The sequence below is a fragment of the Galeopterus variegatus genome, unplaced genomic scaffold (assembly GCF_000696425.1).
Source record: "Galeopterus variegatus unplaced genomic scaffold, G_variegatus-3.0.2 Scaffold13102, whole genome shotgun sequence".
Taxonomy (NCBI): domain Eukaryota; kingdom Metazoa; phylum Chordata; class Mammalia; order Dermoptera; family Cynocephalidae; genus Galeopterus; species Galeopterus variegatus.
Window position 1 is genome coordinate 16,840 of NW_007739213.1, and position 17,081 is coordinate 33,920.

The following is a 17,081-nucleotide window of genomic DNA, read 5'->3' on the forward strand; positions in this document are numbered from 1 at the left end:
ACACACACACACACACACACACACACACACACACACACAGTGTACTTAAGAACCTTCCAGAAGTTCTTTATTCATATACAAGCAGATATGAATATACATGATTTCCCTTCTTTTTTCACACACAGGAGACATCGTATGAACACTATTCTGCTTTTACTTAATGCATTTTAGAGATCTTTCCATGGAAGTATATAACGTCCCTTGGGCTGCACGGTTAGCTCAGTTGGTTAGAGCACAGCCTTGTAACACCAAGGTCAAGGGTTTGGATCCCCATACTGGCCAGCTGCCAAAAAAACACCCACAAACCAAAAAGAAGTACCTTGTTCTCTTATACAGCTGCATAGTATTCCATTGCATGAACAGACCATAATTTTTTTTAACTACTCCCTCTGAATGGGTATTTCCCCCAGTCTTTTGCAATGACAAACATTGTTGCAATAAGTCACCTTGTGATTCTGCCATTTCACAGTTGGACAAGCAGCAGCAGATCTACTGTGACACAGACACAGCTAAACTTTGGCCCCTCACTTGCATGAGCCCCCTGTTTTTATACCTGAGTTTGCATTTATAATTTTCTAGTCTTTTCCTTAAAGATGTTCCTCCTCCACCCCCAAATTGTACAAGCTTCGGGACCCACAAACCCCAGCTCTGCCACCCAGGCATGCATCTAAGGGTAAACTTATGGAAATGGTGTGTTTGGGACCTGAATTTTGCCTTGTCTGATCTTAATATCATGACTCTGGTTGGCAGGAAGCCTGTGGAAGTGCTTCAGGAGTATTGTGTAGTAAAGAATCTGGCCTTGTCCCTGGTTCCTGGGAGGGAGGCTCTAAATCCTTAGAATTTCCCAAGTGGGAAAAATTTTCCAAATAGCAGGAGCATCTTTGTTACCCATGAATCACACCTGAGTTCTGCTAAGAGATGAGACGACATGGTGGGTACTGGTCACCAGAAAGACCACCATGCAATTAGAGATGTGGGGCGCCCAGGGAAGGAAGGAATGGTGATTGAGATCAGTCACACAGCCAATAATTCTATCAATCTTGCCTATGTAATGAAACCCCAATAAAAACTCTGGACACCAGGCCGGCCCGGTGGCGCACTGCTACAGTGTGCTGTTTGGGAGCGCGGCAGCACTCCCTCCGAGGGTTCGGATCCCACATACAGACTGGTTCCCGCTCACTGGCTGAGCGAGGGGGGGCAGGCGCAGCACCGAGGGTTGTGACCCTGTTGCCGGTCCCGGTCCGGTACGGGCGCGACACTGAGGGTTGCGGTCCATTGCCGGACACGAAAAAAAAAGACAAAAAGGAAAAAAAAAAAAAAAAAAAAACTCTGGACACCAAAGCTCGGAGGAGCTGCCTGGTTGATAAACACATTGATGTCCCAGGAGGGTGATTCTTCCTGATTCTACCCAGAGAGGGCATGGAAGCTCTGTTTGGGGCACTCCAAGACCTCACTCCCCATGTTTCTTCATTTGGCTGGTCCCAATCTTTATTATTTATGATAAAACTGTATACAAGGATACTTCAAAAAGTTCATGGAAAGATAGAATTAAAAGATAATATGAATCTTTCCATGGACTTTTTGAAATACCCTTAAATAGTGCTCTCCAGAGTTTTGAGTCTAGTGAATTATTGAACCCAAGGGGGTCAGGGGAATCCCCAAATGTGTCACCAGTTGGCCAGAAGGGCAGTGACCGGGGGATCCCCCAAGTGCTGCTGGCATCTGAATGAGGGCAGTCTTGTAGAGGTTGGAGCTCTCAACCTGTGGGATCTGTGCTAACTCCAGTGTCCCAGTTGGAGTCAGAACGGGGAGTCTGTGAAACCCAGAAGCGGTTTGTAACTGCATGCATTTTTCTAGAGAGAGAGTGTATAAGAGTCAGATTCTCCATGGGCTTGGTGACTGAGAAGGGGGAACCCAAGACTTTGGAGTCACATAAACCGGAGCCCAGCCCTGCCTCTTATAATTACCTGACTGGGAAAATCACTTAAGCTCTCTGAGCCTCAGTTTACTCATCTGTAAGACGAGGATGACAGCAGCAGAGTGTCATGGAGAGGTGCGGATAAGAGCAGTCATGGGAAGCATTCAGCACGTGCCTGCTAGGATATCACCAGCTGTCATTAACTGTCACTTTCCTCCATCTGCCCTGCAACTTCTCCGCACCCTGAGCCCTGTCTTGCAGCCCAGGGCAGATGCAGCGTGGCCTCAGCAACCCAAGCTGGGATGTACAGACTGAGGCTCCAAACCTGCGCCTGGGGAAAGGGAGCCTGAGGCCCCCACCAGCAGGGGGTGGTTCCTACCAACGACTGGATGACGTGGCTGAAGGACCCCATCCTGAGCCCCTCCTGAGTAGAAGGCCCAGATCGGGGACTAGGGGTGCCTTACCTTGGGTCTGGGCCCTGCTGGAAGTCATTCTGGATGTTTGTATTGTGGGTGGCACTCACTGTGGCCAGGGAAGTGGACGACGCAGCTGGAACTTCAGTTGTGACTGTCGAAGTCTTGGCCACAGGGGAACTCATACTTGTAGGTGTCATTGATGTGGGTACTGGTGGCAAAACTACAAATCAGACCTGAAGATCTCCCTCTGACTCCTGCCACTCACCAGTGCCTTTTTGGTTTGATTTCACACCAAATGCTCACTCAGGAAGGTGGCAGGGTGGAGGACCCCAGGGCCAAAGTCTCCCCAGGATCTTCCTGGGCCAAGTGAACATGTCAGGACAGGGCAGAGGAACCGCCCCCAACAGTCCTGATTCCATCTGCTGGTGAGGGCTAAGGCTCTCCTGCGAGCCCCTAAGTTGCCTCTCCAAGCCCAGTGTGGTCCCCCCTCCAGCTAACACTGCAGGCTGCCCAAGAAGTCTGTCTACACTGCAAATCTGACAGTCACCTGACACCTGACCAGCACTTCCCCGTCCTTCAAGACTGGGCAGAGACGTCAGCTGTTCCACACACCATACAAGTCTCAAACCTGATTCTTCCCGCTCCAGCTCTTCTGACCTGAGCCTCAGCCCAGGTGTTGGTGCGAGAGGGACTCACCTGGGAACACAGACACCTCAACCTGCAAGATGGGATCTCTGTCTATCCTGTACCATGGTGTATCGATCCCACACCAGTACGTGCCTGTGTCCTCCACCATGAGGTTGCTCATGGTCACTGTGAAGCTGAAGTTTTCAGGATAGTCCCTGATGGACACTCGGCTGCCCCTTTCTTTTCTCTCTGACTTTTTGGTCTCCACGATCTTGTCACATACTAAAATAAACGGTTCTCTGCACCAGTACTTGTTGTTTGTCCTGTATTTCTCCTCATACCGACACTGCACGCTCAGGGATTCCCCCACGGTGCCGTTCACGGTGCTGGGGCCGCTCAGAGAAAAACAACCTGGAAAACACAAGCAGGGCTCTCCTGCGAGCCCCTAAGTTACCTCTCCAAGCCCAGTGTGGTCCCCCCTCCAGCTAACACTGCAGGCTGCCCAAGAAGTCTGTCTATACTGCAAATCTGACAGTCACCTGACACCTGACCAGCACTTCCCCGTCCTTCAAGACTGGGCAGAGACGTCAGCTGTTCCACACACCATACAAGTCTGAAACCTGATTCTTCCCGCTCCAGCTCTTCTGACCTGAGCCTCAGCCCAGGTGGTGGTGCGAGAGGGACTCACCTGGGAACACGGACACCTCAACCTGCAAGATGGGATCTCTGTCTATCCTGTACCATGGTGTATCGATCCCACACCAGTACGTGCCTGTGTCCTCCACCATGAGGTTGCTCATGGTCACTGTGAAGCTGAAGTTTTCAGGATAGTCCCTGATGGACACTCGGCTGCCCCTTTCTTTTCTCTCTGACTTTTTGGTCTCCACGATCTTGTCACATACTAAAATAAACGGTTCTCTGCACCAGTACTTGTTGTTTGTCCTGTATTTCTCCTCATACCGACACTGCACGCTCAGGGATCCCCCCACGGTGCCGTTCACGGTGCTGGGGCCGCTCAGAGAAAAACAACCTGGAAAACACAAGCCCCGTCCTGGGTCCTTCAAGGTTGCGGGTCCCCTCAAGGCCCCTCCACTCTGCATCACCCCAGCCCTGAGCCCCCGTCCTTCACTCCACGTCACTCCCCCATCAGCCAGATCCCACCCCGGGCGTCCCCCCCCTCTGCTCTGATTTTGATCACAGCAACCCCTTTCTCAGAACCTAGACCCCTTTCCTGTCACCCTTTCCTCTCACCCCTAAGCACCCTGCTCTCCTGGGAGGCCAGCCCAGCCCTGGGCATCTCAGAAGGTGGAAGGACAGCCCACACAGCGATCTGGCTCTACTAAGGGAATGTAAGCTGGGGCAGAAATAAGGCTGCCAAGCCACGGTGACAAGAATGCTGACAAAGCTTGTGGATCGAAACAGTCACAAGCGCAGAGGCTCACTGACGACAGCCTTCATTTCATCCTGCGTCTCACCTTAGTTTGCCCAGTTCTCGTAGAATTAATTTTCAATTTTCAATTTTATAGAATTAATTTTCTTGTAGAATTAATTTTTCTTACTTTTTTCTCTCTAAAATTTAAACTGGGGGAGTAAGGTGATGGCATGAAGCCATGCTGGTCACCACGCAGAGGACACGCGGCCCCTGCCCTGGGCACTTGGGCAGTGCAGGATGCAGCTTCCTCACCCCTTGTAATTCTGTGATTGGGCCCCAAGTTTTGGGTGGGGGGATAGAGTGGGCTTAGGGTTACAGCTCTTTAATTTTACTTACTTGTTCAGGTTCTTAAATCCCCATGTTTGAGACTTTGGGGTCATCCTAATGCAAGCCACAGGAGAGCAGGGTCTCCTTGTTACACCTTCAGTGCCTGGCACATAGTAGGTCCTTAGTAAATGCTGCAGCCTGAGCCCCTCCCCCACCCCATCAGCTCCCCACTCTCAGTCCATGGCTGCCCAAAGCTGACTGCAAGCTCCTCAGTCTAGGAGTTCACAAGGATCCCTCCTTCTGGCCTGGGTGTACAAATCCCCTGTAGAGAAGGTCCTTCCAACTCCTGTGTGACATTTACTGAGATCCTCAGTAGCTATTGCCAAGGCAAAGCAGAAAGGACCTCAGAAGAATCTGGGTTTAGTCTCAGCTCTATTACGTGTCAGCTGTGTGTCCGGAGCAAATTACTCAACCTCTCTGAGCTTCAGATGCCTCTCTGTGAAGTGGTGATGATTGTGCCTACCTCACACAGCTTTTGGGAGTGTTAAATGAGATCGTGGGTGTAAACTGCATATAATAGTAGGTTGAAGTTGAACCATATGAAATTGCTGATATTCAACTGGTTTTGGCCAAGAAAATGGGAATTTCATATAATTTGGTCGAATAAAAATAGACAACACTCTGTCTAGCTTAAATAAGAAATGAAAAGAGAAAATAGCAAGTAATACACATAGAGAGAAGACAAAAAGAATCGTGATGGTACCTTGCAGAAGTTCTCTATAAAAAAGTGTGACCTGGATGAATGTGGAATTTTCTAGAAAAACACAAATCACTAAGATTGACACATATTAAGTGCTTAATAAAGATACATCAGTTCCCAGCCCTCCTTTACCCAAGACTCTATTCCAGGCCTCCACATCCTGCCTCTATCCCCTGCCTCTCCTTGGCTGTGAGTTGTCGTCCTTTTCTCATCTGAGTCTTGGCTTTTTTCCCTGATCTGGGTGACCCCACCACCGCCACCCACAGCACCCAGTCCTGTCTGCAGAGTCTGAGTTCCCTCTGGATTTTCACCTTCTCTCTCTCTCTCCTGATTCATTTTTCTCCTCTGAAATCTTGGTGAAAAATTGTTACCCAGCCTCCCAAAAGGCCTGACTCACCTTGAAGGTGTCATTCTAATTTAGAGATAGGAGAGTGTCAGAAAACCTTTAGTTTTATTTCCTCACATACCTGGAATAATAACACCTATTTATGATCTTCCCAATTTTGCTTTTCTATGCTTTCTCCATTTCCGACACTTACCACCACCCCCAACCCTCTGATCATAAACACAGGAGGCGGAAGACACCTTGGGGCCAGGGCCTTTACTATTTTCAAGACTCTTCTACCAGGATCTTTCTCTGTTATCTTAATGTCTTACTTTGGGATCACAGAGTCTCGTCCCATTAAATCCCAAATAAAGGAGTGAACTGCCCAACTCAGGAAGCCAGGAGAGGACACCTGCAGACACAGCCAACGCAGTGGGCAAGAAAGAATGACACTAAAGCAGAATTAGTGAATTAGGAAACAGAAAAACAGTGGAACTAGTACATACATTGAAAAACTGACTTTCCTTTTGAGAGGGGCAAACCGTGAAATCGACAGACTAGTGGGTAGCCAAGTCAAAAAAAAAAAAAAAAAAAGAAGACCCAAATACACAAATAAAAAGAAAAACAACCACCAGGGTAATTTGCAAGTCTCTGCAAATAAGTCTGTAACCTGGATGAAAACTGTGAAAATGATGATTTTCTAGGAAAATATAAATGGCCACGTTAGGCCAAGAATAGGTTTAAAAAAAAAAAAAAAGACCAATAATGATGTGTCGTTAAATAATTCTTTTCCAACAAAAAAAAAGGGGGGGGGGGTTTAGCAAAACCTAGACAGTTTCACAAGTTAGTTCACTCAAACCTTCAAGGAACAAACAATTTCAATTTTATTTAAATATTTAACATTTGCAGAGAACATAGGAACAGGGAACTCTTCCTAATTCTTTTCACAAAGTCAGCATAATATAAAGAGACTAAAATCTGGCCAGATCTCTTGTATAATTCACCTCCTGAATAATTTAAAGAAGGAAAAAAATAATCTCTATGGATAATGAAAAAGCCCCTGACACATGTTGCTGTTGGTATTAAAAACCTTTTGTAAATAGACATTGGTGGGCACTTTCTTTATACTAAATGGGAAACACTGGCCACCATCCCCTGAGTCAGGGACGAGGCGGGGATGACCGAGACCACACGGCCTCTGGGCATCATTCTGGCTTTACCAGCCAATGAGCCAATGAGAGAAAGAGAAACAGACATCAGAGAGGAACTGCAAACTCTAAAGCTCACAGATGCCATGGAGACAGAACACCCAAGGACTCAACACAAATGCTGGTAACGGGAGGATGACCCGTTTCCAAACCAATACACAAAAAGTAATAGCAACCAGTTACTATTTAAACCTATAGACAACTAGTTAACAAATATCATAGAAGAGAACCTCCAATTTATAAGAAAAGCATCCAAAAAGATTTAAATTATCCTAGGGCTGAGCCTAATAAGGCTGCAGGACCTGTCTGAGGTGAGCTGTAAAAGCTACCGAGGGCACAGAAGGTAAATGCATGGGAGAAAGCCTGGTCCTTGGATAGAAGGCTCAACCCTAGAGAAGTTGCCTCCCTTCTCTCCCAGTTTCTCTTCCCATCACCCTCTCCTCTCTGTCCAGATCTCCCTCCCTGAAGACACTGGCTCCCCTGGTCCTCAGGCATACACTGAGGTTGCCACAAACCATGCCAGCCACAGGGCTGCTGCCTGGCTAAACCTGAGACCAGGCCCCAGCCCTCCCCAGTCCTCGCCCTGCTCCACACCTTGCAGCTGGTGAGCCGGCAGGCCACCTCCCCCAAGCTCACGGCCCTCAGGAGCGCCCAGCAGTGGCCACCCCTACCCATTTGATTCATCCTGCCTCTAGTCCTTCCTGTAATAATCCAACCAAAAACCTCCCATCAAAGCCCCTCCTCTGTGCCCACCCTTTGCCCTGAGTCCCAATGTGGCACATCCAAAGTCAGGTGGGTGTAGAGGAAGAGAGACACTTGCCCCTTCCCCTCTCAGGGGTGCAGTCCATGTGGTGGACAGAGCACACCCTACTCTGCCTTCTGTCTGGGGTCCAGGGTCTTGGTGGCCCACGCGACACCTCCCTTGCAGCCCTGCCCCTCACACCCTCCCTCCCTCCTGCAGACCCGCCCCAGGCAGACAGCCCCTCACCTGGGACCCAGAGAAGCAGCAGAGCTAAAGGCAGCCACACGGCCCAGTCCCCCTGGGTCATTTCTCCAGCACAGATGTCACCTGCTACAGTGCCGGGCTTCAGCCTCCTCAAGGGAGGGTCACATCTCCAAGTCTCCGGCTTCTGCTTTTCTCTGAACTGTGCTGCTTCCTTGTTCAACTTCTTTTGGTTCTGTTCCTGGGCTGGTCAGAAAACAGAGGAAGCTGAGGGAGCCGACGGCCACTGGCTGCCGGAGACACCCCGGGAACTCTGCAGCGTCCTCTTCAAGCCCGGTTGAGCGGGCAGGTTCCACAGCTGTTTCCGGTGACGAGCCCTCTGCACCTGAGCCCTACAGCTCACAGGCCTGCTCTTCCCCGTCTCTCCTACCCCCGAGGACTGCACGGCCCAGGTCTCCTTCTAGCGGGGCCCATAACTCCCCCTTGTTTGCTTGTGGTCAGGATGAGCAGCCCTGAGAGGAGGGCAAACTGCGTCTGCTTTTCCGGCCCTGGGCTGTACCCACAATGAGGGCATCCTGAGGGCTCCCTGCCATGAGCCCCCAGCCCTAGGCCTGGATGCCCTTGTTGGCAAATGGCCCCAGAGTCCCTGAATGGTTCCTAGTCTTGAAAATGTATCCTCAACTTGACCTGAAGGTCCTCACAGTATGACCTTCCCTCCTGTTTAGCCTCCATTGGACCCAGCTCAGGGCTGGGGACAGAGCAGTGACTTGGCAGGGATACCTTTCTTCCCTGATGCACTTCCCTGGAGTTTGGACTCCAAACACACACACAGACACACACGCGCGTGCACGCGCCTTGTGATACGCACCCCCAGCTTGCACGGAATGGCCACAAGGGCACAGGAAACCCTGAACCTAATGGGTAATGTGTCCCCTGAAAGCTTGTAGTCACCAAGCTCCACCCATGCCGAGCCCTGCACTAGCTATGGGGTCCCAAGAATGCCCTTCCCTGCTGCTCTGTTTTGGATTTTCACTTCTCTCCTTCCTTCTGGGCACAGGAACATCTTGCTCGGACAGTGCTGGGAAGCCAAGGAGACTTTCTGGTTCTGCTGTTGGAAGACTCAAGGACAGAGCTTGGTAGACATTGGAGGAATTTCTATGACAATTAGGTCATAGATTCACTAAAACTTGTTGAGATCCAGGATGCTTTGATGAGCTGAACATGAAAATGTAAGATAGGTGTCATATTTGGTGGTTTACATGGCCTGACCATTGCAAAATTTCCCAGAAATGTATATTTTTTAATTCAGTCATGATCCAAGAGGTGTTACTGCCGTCTCGAACGTCCAGGCCAGAAAGAGAATCAGGAGGTAGGCTGTCGTGCAGCACATCCACTTACTCAGTGACCTTGAGCAAAACCTGTGGCTTCTGTAAAACATCAGTAACAATAACTCAACTGTGAGAATAATGCAATGGTTATAAATATACTCCAATGTGAGACATTACTTGATGTCTTCAGGCCAGTCTTTTTCCAAGGGGATACAGTGAAAAGCACTGGGAGAATCGGATTCAACAGGGAGAAGTATGCTACGCAGCCATCTGTGGGATGCAACCATCCTTAGGAACACAGAGAAACACCTGACCTACCGCCAAGGGGCAAGGTCAGGGGACCTGATCCCTGCCACAGCCATTCTACTCAGCCCAATCTGTCCACTGATCCAAAGGAAGAAACAAAATGATGCAAACAAAATGATGCACAGCATCAGAAAGCTAAGGAAGTGACACTGTCCCCGCAAGTCCCTGGTAGCCATCGCCAGATGTTGGTGCAGGGCAAGACGAACGCCAGGGCCACAGGGCTGAGCCCCCTTCTCAGGTGGGATCCAACAGCAGCCACAAAACCTGTGACGTGGTTTGAAGCCTCTTCCCAGTGTGGATGCACATGCTCAGAGGCCGGTGGGGCAGGGTGCTGGTGGGGATGTATGCAGGGCTTTGGGGTTTTGCAAACCCAAAGGTCCCACGAAAATATCTGGGGAGTGGATGAGCCGTGGGGCCTGTCAGCAGAACTTCCCTTTCCAAAGCTGCTCCATCTCAGACCTGCCGTCCCACCGAGGCAGCCCTGTGGTCCCCCGTCCACTCTGCCACTCCATCCCCTGAGCTGGAGGCGGACCTCAGGGAGGGCGCTGGCCGGTGGGCACTGCTCAGGAGCGGGCAGAGGCTGGGCAGCTGGGGCCAGAGGCAGGAGGCGGGTCTGTGTGGCTGCAGCCCCACAGAAGGAAGAAGAGCTTGATGATCGTGCGAGCGCGGGACAAAAGGGGAAGGAATGTGACCTCCACTGAGCGCCTACTACGTGCCAGGTGTTTTTGCTGGGGTTGAATGCACACAGGTAGGGTTTGAATGAGCTGCAAGATCCATGAGGAACAGAGCCAGCTCCGACTGACAAGCCGTCGGGGAGGTGCAGCAGGGAAGGATGGACTGACGACTGGGAGGACCCAGTTTCCCTTCCCCAGGAGCCTGGGTGGCCTGGCCTGCCTCGCCTCCCTGCTGGACTCCCAGGGCCTGCCCACTCCCCATGCTCCTGCCCATCTCTGGGGAAGCTGCCCCAGCGTGGCTGGATCCTTCAGGGGCCGAAGCAGCTTGAACAACCTGAGTTCCAGTGTGTCCCACAGTCCCCAGCCACAGTCCACACCAGCTGGTCATTACGGAGCCATCACGACTGCCTGCTTGGTCTTGGGTGCACTGTGGTCAAGACAGACAGGAAGAGGAAGCTGCCAGCAAGCAGAGGGGTGGCTGTGGCAGCCAGAGGTGCGAGAACCCTCACCGTCCCCCTTCCCTGAGGCTTCCTGCCCACAGAGCCCCTGCTCTACCCAGGGCCTGGGCCTGGAGATAATTTCTCCACCAGGGAGAGAGGAGCCAGGGGTGAGAACAGCAGGCTGGGACCCATGGAGCTCAGAAGGGCACCCATGAGCACTTAAGATTTGGACACTTCACCTAAGTTAAACCTTAACAAAAAATAGTTTCAAGTAGAGGCTGGTGGTCTGCTCAGCTGGACAAGGAAGCAGTAGTGGCTTCAAGTCACTGCTCAACCCCCACCCCATCCCCAGGGACACACACATAAGGGCAGTGTCTAAGAGGGCAGCCTCTGCCCGGCACAGCCCCCCGGTGTCCCTTCTGAGTTCCCTCCATGGAGCAGGATCAGGGGTGGGAGATGGATTAAGGGCACCTGCCTCAGGGAGGCCCCCCTGACCATGACAATGGGGGCGGCACAGTGGGGAAGATCAGAGCCCTGCCCGCTTCACGGATTGCTGGGAGGCTTGAAATGAGATCAGAGATGTGAACGCACTGGGTGATCCACAGGGATGTTTTGAGATGTTTGCTGAACTCCCACCACGCACAGAGGTGAATCGACTCCTCACGACTCAGGGAGCTGAGAAAACTCACCTATAAGAACCCAGATCTGGGGCTGGCTGGTTAGCTCACTTGGTTAGAACACGGTGCTAACACCAAGGTCAAGGGTCTGGGTCCCTGGACTGGGCATCCACCAAAAAACAAAAGGACCCACATCTGTGCATATTAACCCCCAAACTCCTGTCTGCCACTGTGACTCCCTAAGGGGGAGCCTTGTTTACCTTTCTTCTTTTTTTTTTTTTTAAATCCACAGATCTATTTTTAGTATTTCAAAGAACTGGACTCTTTCTTTCCTGCAAAGTGAGAGAAAACAGGGAAGGCTGTCAACAAACCAAGTACCAAAGCAGTTAAACACTTTTGACAGAGGGAATGGATGGCTTAACCTCCCCCAGCCCCTCCCTGCTTGTCTGTCCCATGTCCGGTTGGCCCCGAGGGGACATGTGAGGGCCCTAAAGACTCAGGATGGCAGGGAGGGGAGTGAGCAGGGACTGGACAGAGCAGAGCTGGGGCAGACCTGATGGCCGAACTTGGCCCTGGGGCAAGTAGGCGGTTGGGACAATGCTTGAGAAGGTCCTACAGTCCTGGGCCTTCCTCGCAAGGTGGCCTGAGCCAGGGGACCCACATCAGGCAGCGGACCGCTGAGGAGCGCAGTCTGCAAACTGGTAGAGAAGTTGCTCTCCACAAGCAGCCCCTGTTGCCATCTGTTGGTGGCTGCCAGGACTGCTGGCTTTCTTGGGCAGGTAACTGCTCCTGTCTCTACAAGCTGGGAAATGGAGAGGCGGCTGTACAGGGAATCCAGGTGTGTGGCATCGATCCTTCCAGATCCCCCAGCCTGCAGACTGGGAACAGGGGAAGAGAATCTGAGGGCTTCAGAGAGGCAGGAGAGGACGAAAGGAGAAAGGCAGGAGTCGCAGAGGAGGAAATCGGCTGCACCCAGCCTTCAGGCCAGGCCACCCAAGAGGGACCGGGCAGGGGCTCAGCCTCTGGGATCTCCGAGGCTCCAGGTTGGCAGCTGATGAAACCAGGGGTCCTCAGATACCCAACAGGATCACTAGCTCTGAGGCCAACCTGGGACAGTCCAGCTCCCCCCTTAGGGTGAGCAGGCTATATTGCTCCACCTCCTGCTTCTGCTGGACTGTTCCAGAAGAGGGGAGGGGCTAAACTGCAGGTGGAGAGTTGGGGGAGAACCTGCCTCTCCTCAGGGACTGAGAAGGCAAAGACAGGGACATGGGTCTCATGCCTCCCTGCCCTTCCCTCCTGGTAAGGGTTAGGTTCTTCACCAGAAGCCTCCGGGTTCAAGGCCATGCCACCCCAAACTTCCCAGCTGACAGGTATCCCTTCCTGAAGGTGTGTTTTGGCCCCAGGGGAAGGGACTCTAGGATGTGGCCTTAAACATTGGCAAGGTTTCCAGCTCCTAGGGAAGAGGAGGCTCCACTTTATCGTGGGTGGTTTGGGGGGTTGGTGTGTGTGTGTGTGTGCATATGTGTGGGCAGGGTTAGAATGTAGAAGAAATAGTGCAGCACTAAAGGGGACTCTGTAGGGTGAGGCAGAAAGAGGCATGATCCTGAGATGGCTTCCCAGTCCCACTGACCATGACTGTTTCTGCACATGCTGACAGGGGTCTCAAACCTGGTGCACATCGGAATGCTTTGGGGAGCTTTTTAATAATACCCACACCTGAGCCTCCTCCCTAACCTTCCCCTTTTCCCTACCCAACTGTGACCCCAGATTCTTGCACAATTGATGAGTAGAGCCCTGGCAGGGCATCTATGCCCTGAGGAAGAGGGAAAGTGGGGGGATGCTGTAGGGGCAGAAAGGAGGTTTCAGACACTGTACTGCGCTTAAGAGAGGGGCAAAGAGCAGAGGAGTCAGCCAGCGGTGTGATTCAGGGAGCTGCTGTCTAACCCGGGACCACCGAAACTCTCCCCAGAGAAGGGCTCAGCATGACAAGTCCCAGGCTTTTACTCAGGCCCATAAAGGTGGTTCTCAAAATGAATGAATGAATGAGTGAGTGAGTGAATAAATGAAAAATGCTGAAAGTGATTAAGAGCATGGACTCTGGGTTTCACTGCCTGGCTTTAAATCCCAGCCCTGCTTCTGATAAGCTGTGTGACCCTGGCTGAGTTACTAACCTCTCTGAGCACCAACTTCTCCACCTGCAAAACAGGAATAGTAATTGCACCACTACCCCACAGCCTCTGTTCCATCAGGACTGCCTGCCGTGTTCTCAGGGTAACGCACAGTGGGCCACAGCTTGGGCCTCCTCTTGCAGACCCAGGGGACAGAACAGCCTCCTGTCCTTGCTGTATCAGTACCGCCTCCTCCTCTTGTCTCCTCTTTTCTCTCTTTTTTCTCCATGCCCTGGGTGTCCCAGGCTCCTTTCCCAACTGCCCCTCATGGTCCTGGGAGAGCCCCGTCTTTCAAAGGTCCAGCTCTCCCCTACTCACCAGAGCTTGTCTAGGGACCCCTACCCCTGCCCCATCCCCATATGACCTCACACTTGGACAGGCTGCCCCAAACTGGAGCGGGGGGACGCGTGCTTCCTGGTCTACTGTCCAGGTGGAAATCTCAATCACCGCCATACTCTCTGACTCCACCAGGTGGCACTTGATGCCCAGGCTCCTTTTATTTAAGGCCTATTTAATGGTTACCCCCGCCTTGGGCCAGGCACTGGGCCCAAAGATGGGAACATGAAGATAAAAATATGACAATATTTCCTTTCCAGGAGTTCGTGGTTTAGTGCAAAACATTGAAACCAAGACAGGAAAATAAAGGACTACCTTAAAAGGTGAGAAATGCTGCTGAAGACAAGGCAAAAATCCCACTGGCCTGGGTGAAGAGGGGACCAGCCCCCGCCTTCCACCCAGGCACAGGAAAATGACAGAAAAGTAGCCCAGGGGTCCTGGACCCCAGCCCTGCACCCTCCCTCTCAGTCCCACTTGATCTCTGTCCCCCTTGAGGAATTCTGGGAGGAGGACGGACGGAGCCCTTGAAAATTCCAGAAAAACATTTGACCTGTCTCCAGATGGATCCAAAGTCATTGGGGATGTTAGGGCACCACAGCCCTAGGTCATGTGACCCTTCCCTCTTCTGCCCCCCACACCCCATCCCCACCACAGTCCCCCCAAAAGGTGAGAAGGAGATCATTTGAACGGCCTCCCTGTCACTCAATCAGCCAGCTCCTCTCCAGACTCCCCAGGCAGCCCACACAGGACTGCGAGGTGGGGGTGAGGACAGTATTCAACCCATCTGGGTCTCCCCTACAGCAGTGGGTCCCCAGCTTGGCTGATTGCAACAAACACCCGGGGGTACCCGTTAAGAATACAGATTCTGGAGCTGGCCAGTTAGGTCACTCAGGTCCTAATAACACCAAGGTCAAGGGTTCGGATCCCCGTACTAGCCAGCCACCAAAAAGATAGAAGAAAAAAAAGAATACAGATTCTGGGGCCTGCCTCTGATCTCCTGATTCTTAGAAGAAAAAAAAGGGGGGGGGGACAAAACAAAAAAGAATTCTCTCCAGCTGGGGACTGGGAAGCTGTCATTTTAACAAACTCCCCCAGATGATTCCTAGGATCACACAAATTTAGGAAACTCTGCTGTACAGAAATTATGGGAATACCTGGCACTTTACTGGTGCTCAGTAGTGGCAGGTAGGATGAGATGGGATGGTTTGGGATCGGGTGCGATGGGATGGGCAGGGTAGGGACAGGGCAGGACAGGACAAAGCTGTGCGTGGCACATGGTAGGCAAGTCCGTAGATGTGCGTTGAATGAAATGAATTGGTGGGAGTGGGTTAAAGAGCTCCCCGGTGCCTGCACAAGGGTATGGAGAATGCAGCTCCCCAGCTTCCCCCAGTCTCTGGGAACTTCCGGAGTTCCTGGAGGTCTGGGGCATTATGGTGAATGTCCCAGCTAGAAGGAGGGCACTGGAGTCCCAGTGGAGAACGCAATGCTGCGCTCACCGTGCCTTTGCAACTTCAAGGGTCAGAAGTATTTGTGAAAGCATTGTGTGAACAACGATAATATAACTAATAGTGTGGCAATCTAGATTCTTCCAAAGCTGTGATGGGGGCAGGGTAAGAGGAGGCAGAGGGAGGCTGCTGCAATAATTCCAGCAAGAGACGTGGTAGCTTGGACCCCCTTTTGGTCACCCGTGAGGTTGTGGCTGGAGCATCCCTGTTTGCAGACAGTGCAGCCTGGCCTTGGCCTTGGCTCAGGGCTTTGTGTCCCTGTGGACTGTGTATTGGGAGAGAGGAAGGGGCCAGGACAAAAGAGATCCCAAGAGAGGAGGAGTAAATCCAGTGAGAGGGAAGGAAGGTGGAGGTAAAGAGGTTATGCCCAGAGGAAAGGATTTCAGGATCTGAATTTAGAAGTGGGAGCTCATTGTTATAACACCAAGGTCAAGGATTCAGATCCTCCGGTAATGGCCTGCCACCCCAAACAAAACTAAACAGAAGTGGGAGCTCATAAAGAAACTTACCCTTATGGGCCGGCCCGGTGGCACACTGGGTAGAGTGCGGCGCTTGGGGGTGTGGTGGCGCTCCCGCCGAGGGTTCGGATCCCATATAGAAACCGGTCCACTCACTGGTTGAGCGCAGTGCCGGCGCGACACAAAGGGTTGCGATCCCGTTACCGATCATGAAAAAAAAAAAGAAAGAAACTTACCCTTATGAAGATAAAACACAGAACTTCCAAGGTCAGCATCAAACTACAAGGAAATTCTTCAGATGGCAAGGGCGGTTCTCCAGTACTCTGAGTCCTGCCCGTCCTCTGACTACCCTTTCCTTGCTGGCCCCAGCAGAGCCCTGCCTGTCCTTCAACAGCTGGTCCAAGGGTGACCAGATGGCCCTTTTCAAAGTCATTGTTCTTGGGCTGGCTGGTTAGCTCAGTTGATTAGAGTGCAGCCTTACAACACCAAGGTCATGTCATGGGTTCAGTTTCCTATACTGGCCAGCCACCCCCAAAATAAATAAAAGTCATTGTCCTGAGCTCTTTGTACCACGCCGGGCACCTGCCCCAGTGGTCTTGGGCTCCGAGCTGACACTGCTCACTACTGGGGAGTGGCCCCCACTTACAGAGGGGGAGATGTCCACGGCTTTTATGGCTTCCCTAGGGGGTGACTCTGGGCCCACTGAGACATCCAATTGCAACTCTCTTACCTCATTTGGGATGCAGAGGGGGCAGTTTCTTCCCTCTTCTTTTATTAAAACATGAAGGACAAGGAAGTCTGCTTTCCAAACAGAGGTTTACCCTTCATGTTTGCTTACTGCCTGGCCCCCCCTCAGCCCATGTCTGTAGCCTGTATCTGGGAAGGGGCACGTAGAGCTCCATGTCCTTGGCTTATGGACAATAAAGAGATAATTGTTTCTGCTTCTGAATCCCATTTGCTTTCCTGGAGGAGGAAAAATTCTCAACATGGTGATGCCAAAGAGTCTCAGCCCTCATGTAGGGGTCCTCATCACCAGAGGGAACCAGACACCCGGGAGACACGTGGAACACAACCACTGCCACGTGCGCAGGTCCCACCTGTGAAGGATGCACTGCATGGCCTCCCCCTAGGCCACCGTGGGAGGAGTCTTCTCCACAGGCCTGCTCCCTGCAGCCTCATGCAAGACTGCAGCCCGGGTGTGATGGGTTGGATTGTCCCCCCTGCCCCCAGTTCACAGGTTGAAATCCCCAGTACTTCAGAATGAGACCTTATTTGGAGATAGAGTCTTTGCGGAGGTAATCAAGGTAAAATAAGGTCATCAGGGTGGGCTCTCATCTAATAGAACCGTGTCCT

The 17,081-nt window shown here is 51.8% G+C and overlaps 1 protein-coding gene across 1 annotated transcript in view; it reads right to left on the reverse strand.

Annotated features, from left to right (window-relative positions):
* Positions 1-16,166, reverse strand: part of CD300A (CD300a molecule) — a 21,791-nt gene extending 5,625 nt beyond the window's left edge. Inside the window, exons 1-4 of the mRNA XM_008563288.1 lie at positions 15,965-16,166; positions 7,942-8,142; positions 3,650-3,991; positions 2,383-2,542 (exon numbers count right to left, since the gene is read on the reverse strand). Of these exons, the coding sequence (XP_008561510.1) occupies positions 2,383-2,542; positions 3,650-3,991; positions 7,942-8,002 (563 nt within the window). The 5' untranslated portion in view covers positions 8,003-8,142; positions 15,965-16,166. The remainder of the gene's footprint in view (positions 1-2,382; positions 2,543-3,649; positions 3,992-7,941; positions 8,143-15,964) is intronic.
* Between the last annotated feature and the right edge of the window lie 915 nt (positions 16,167-17,081).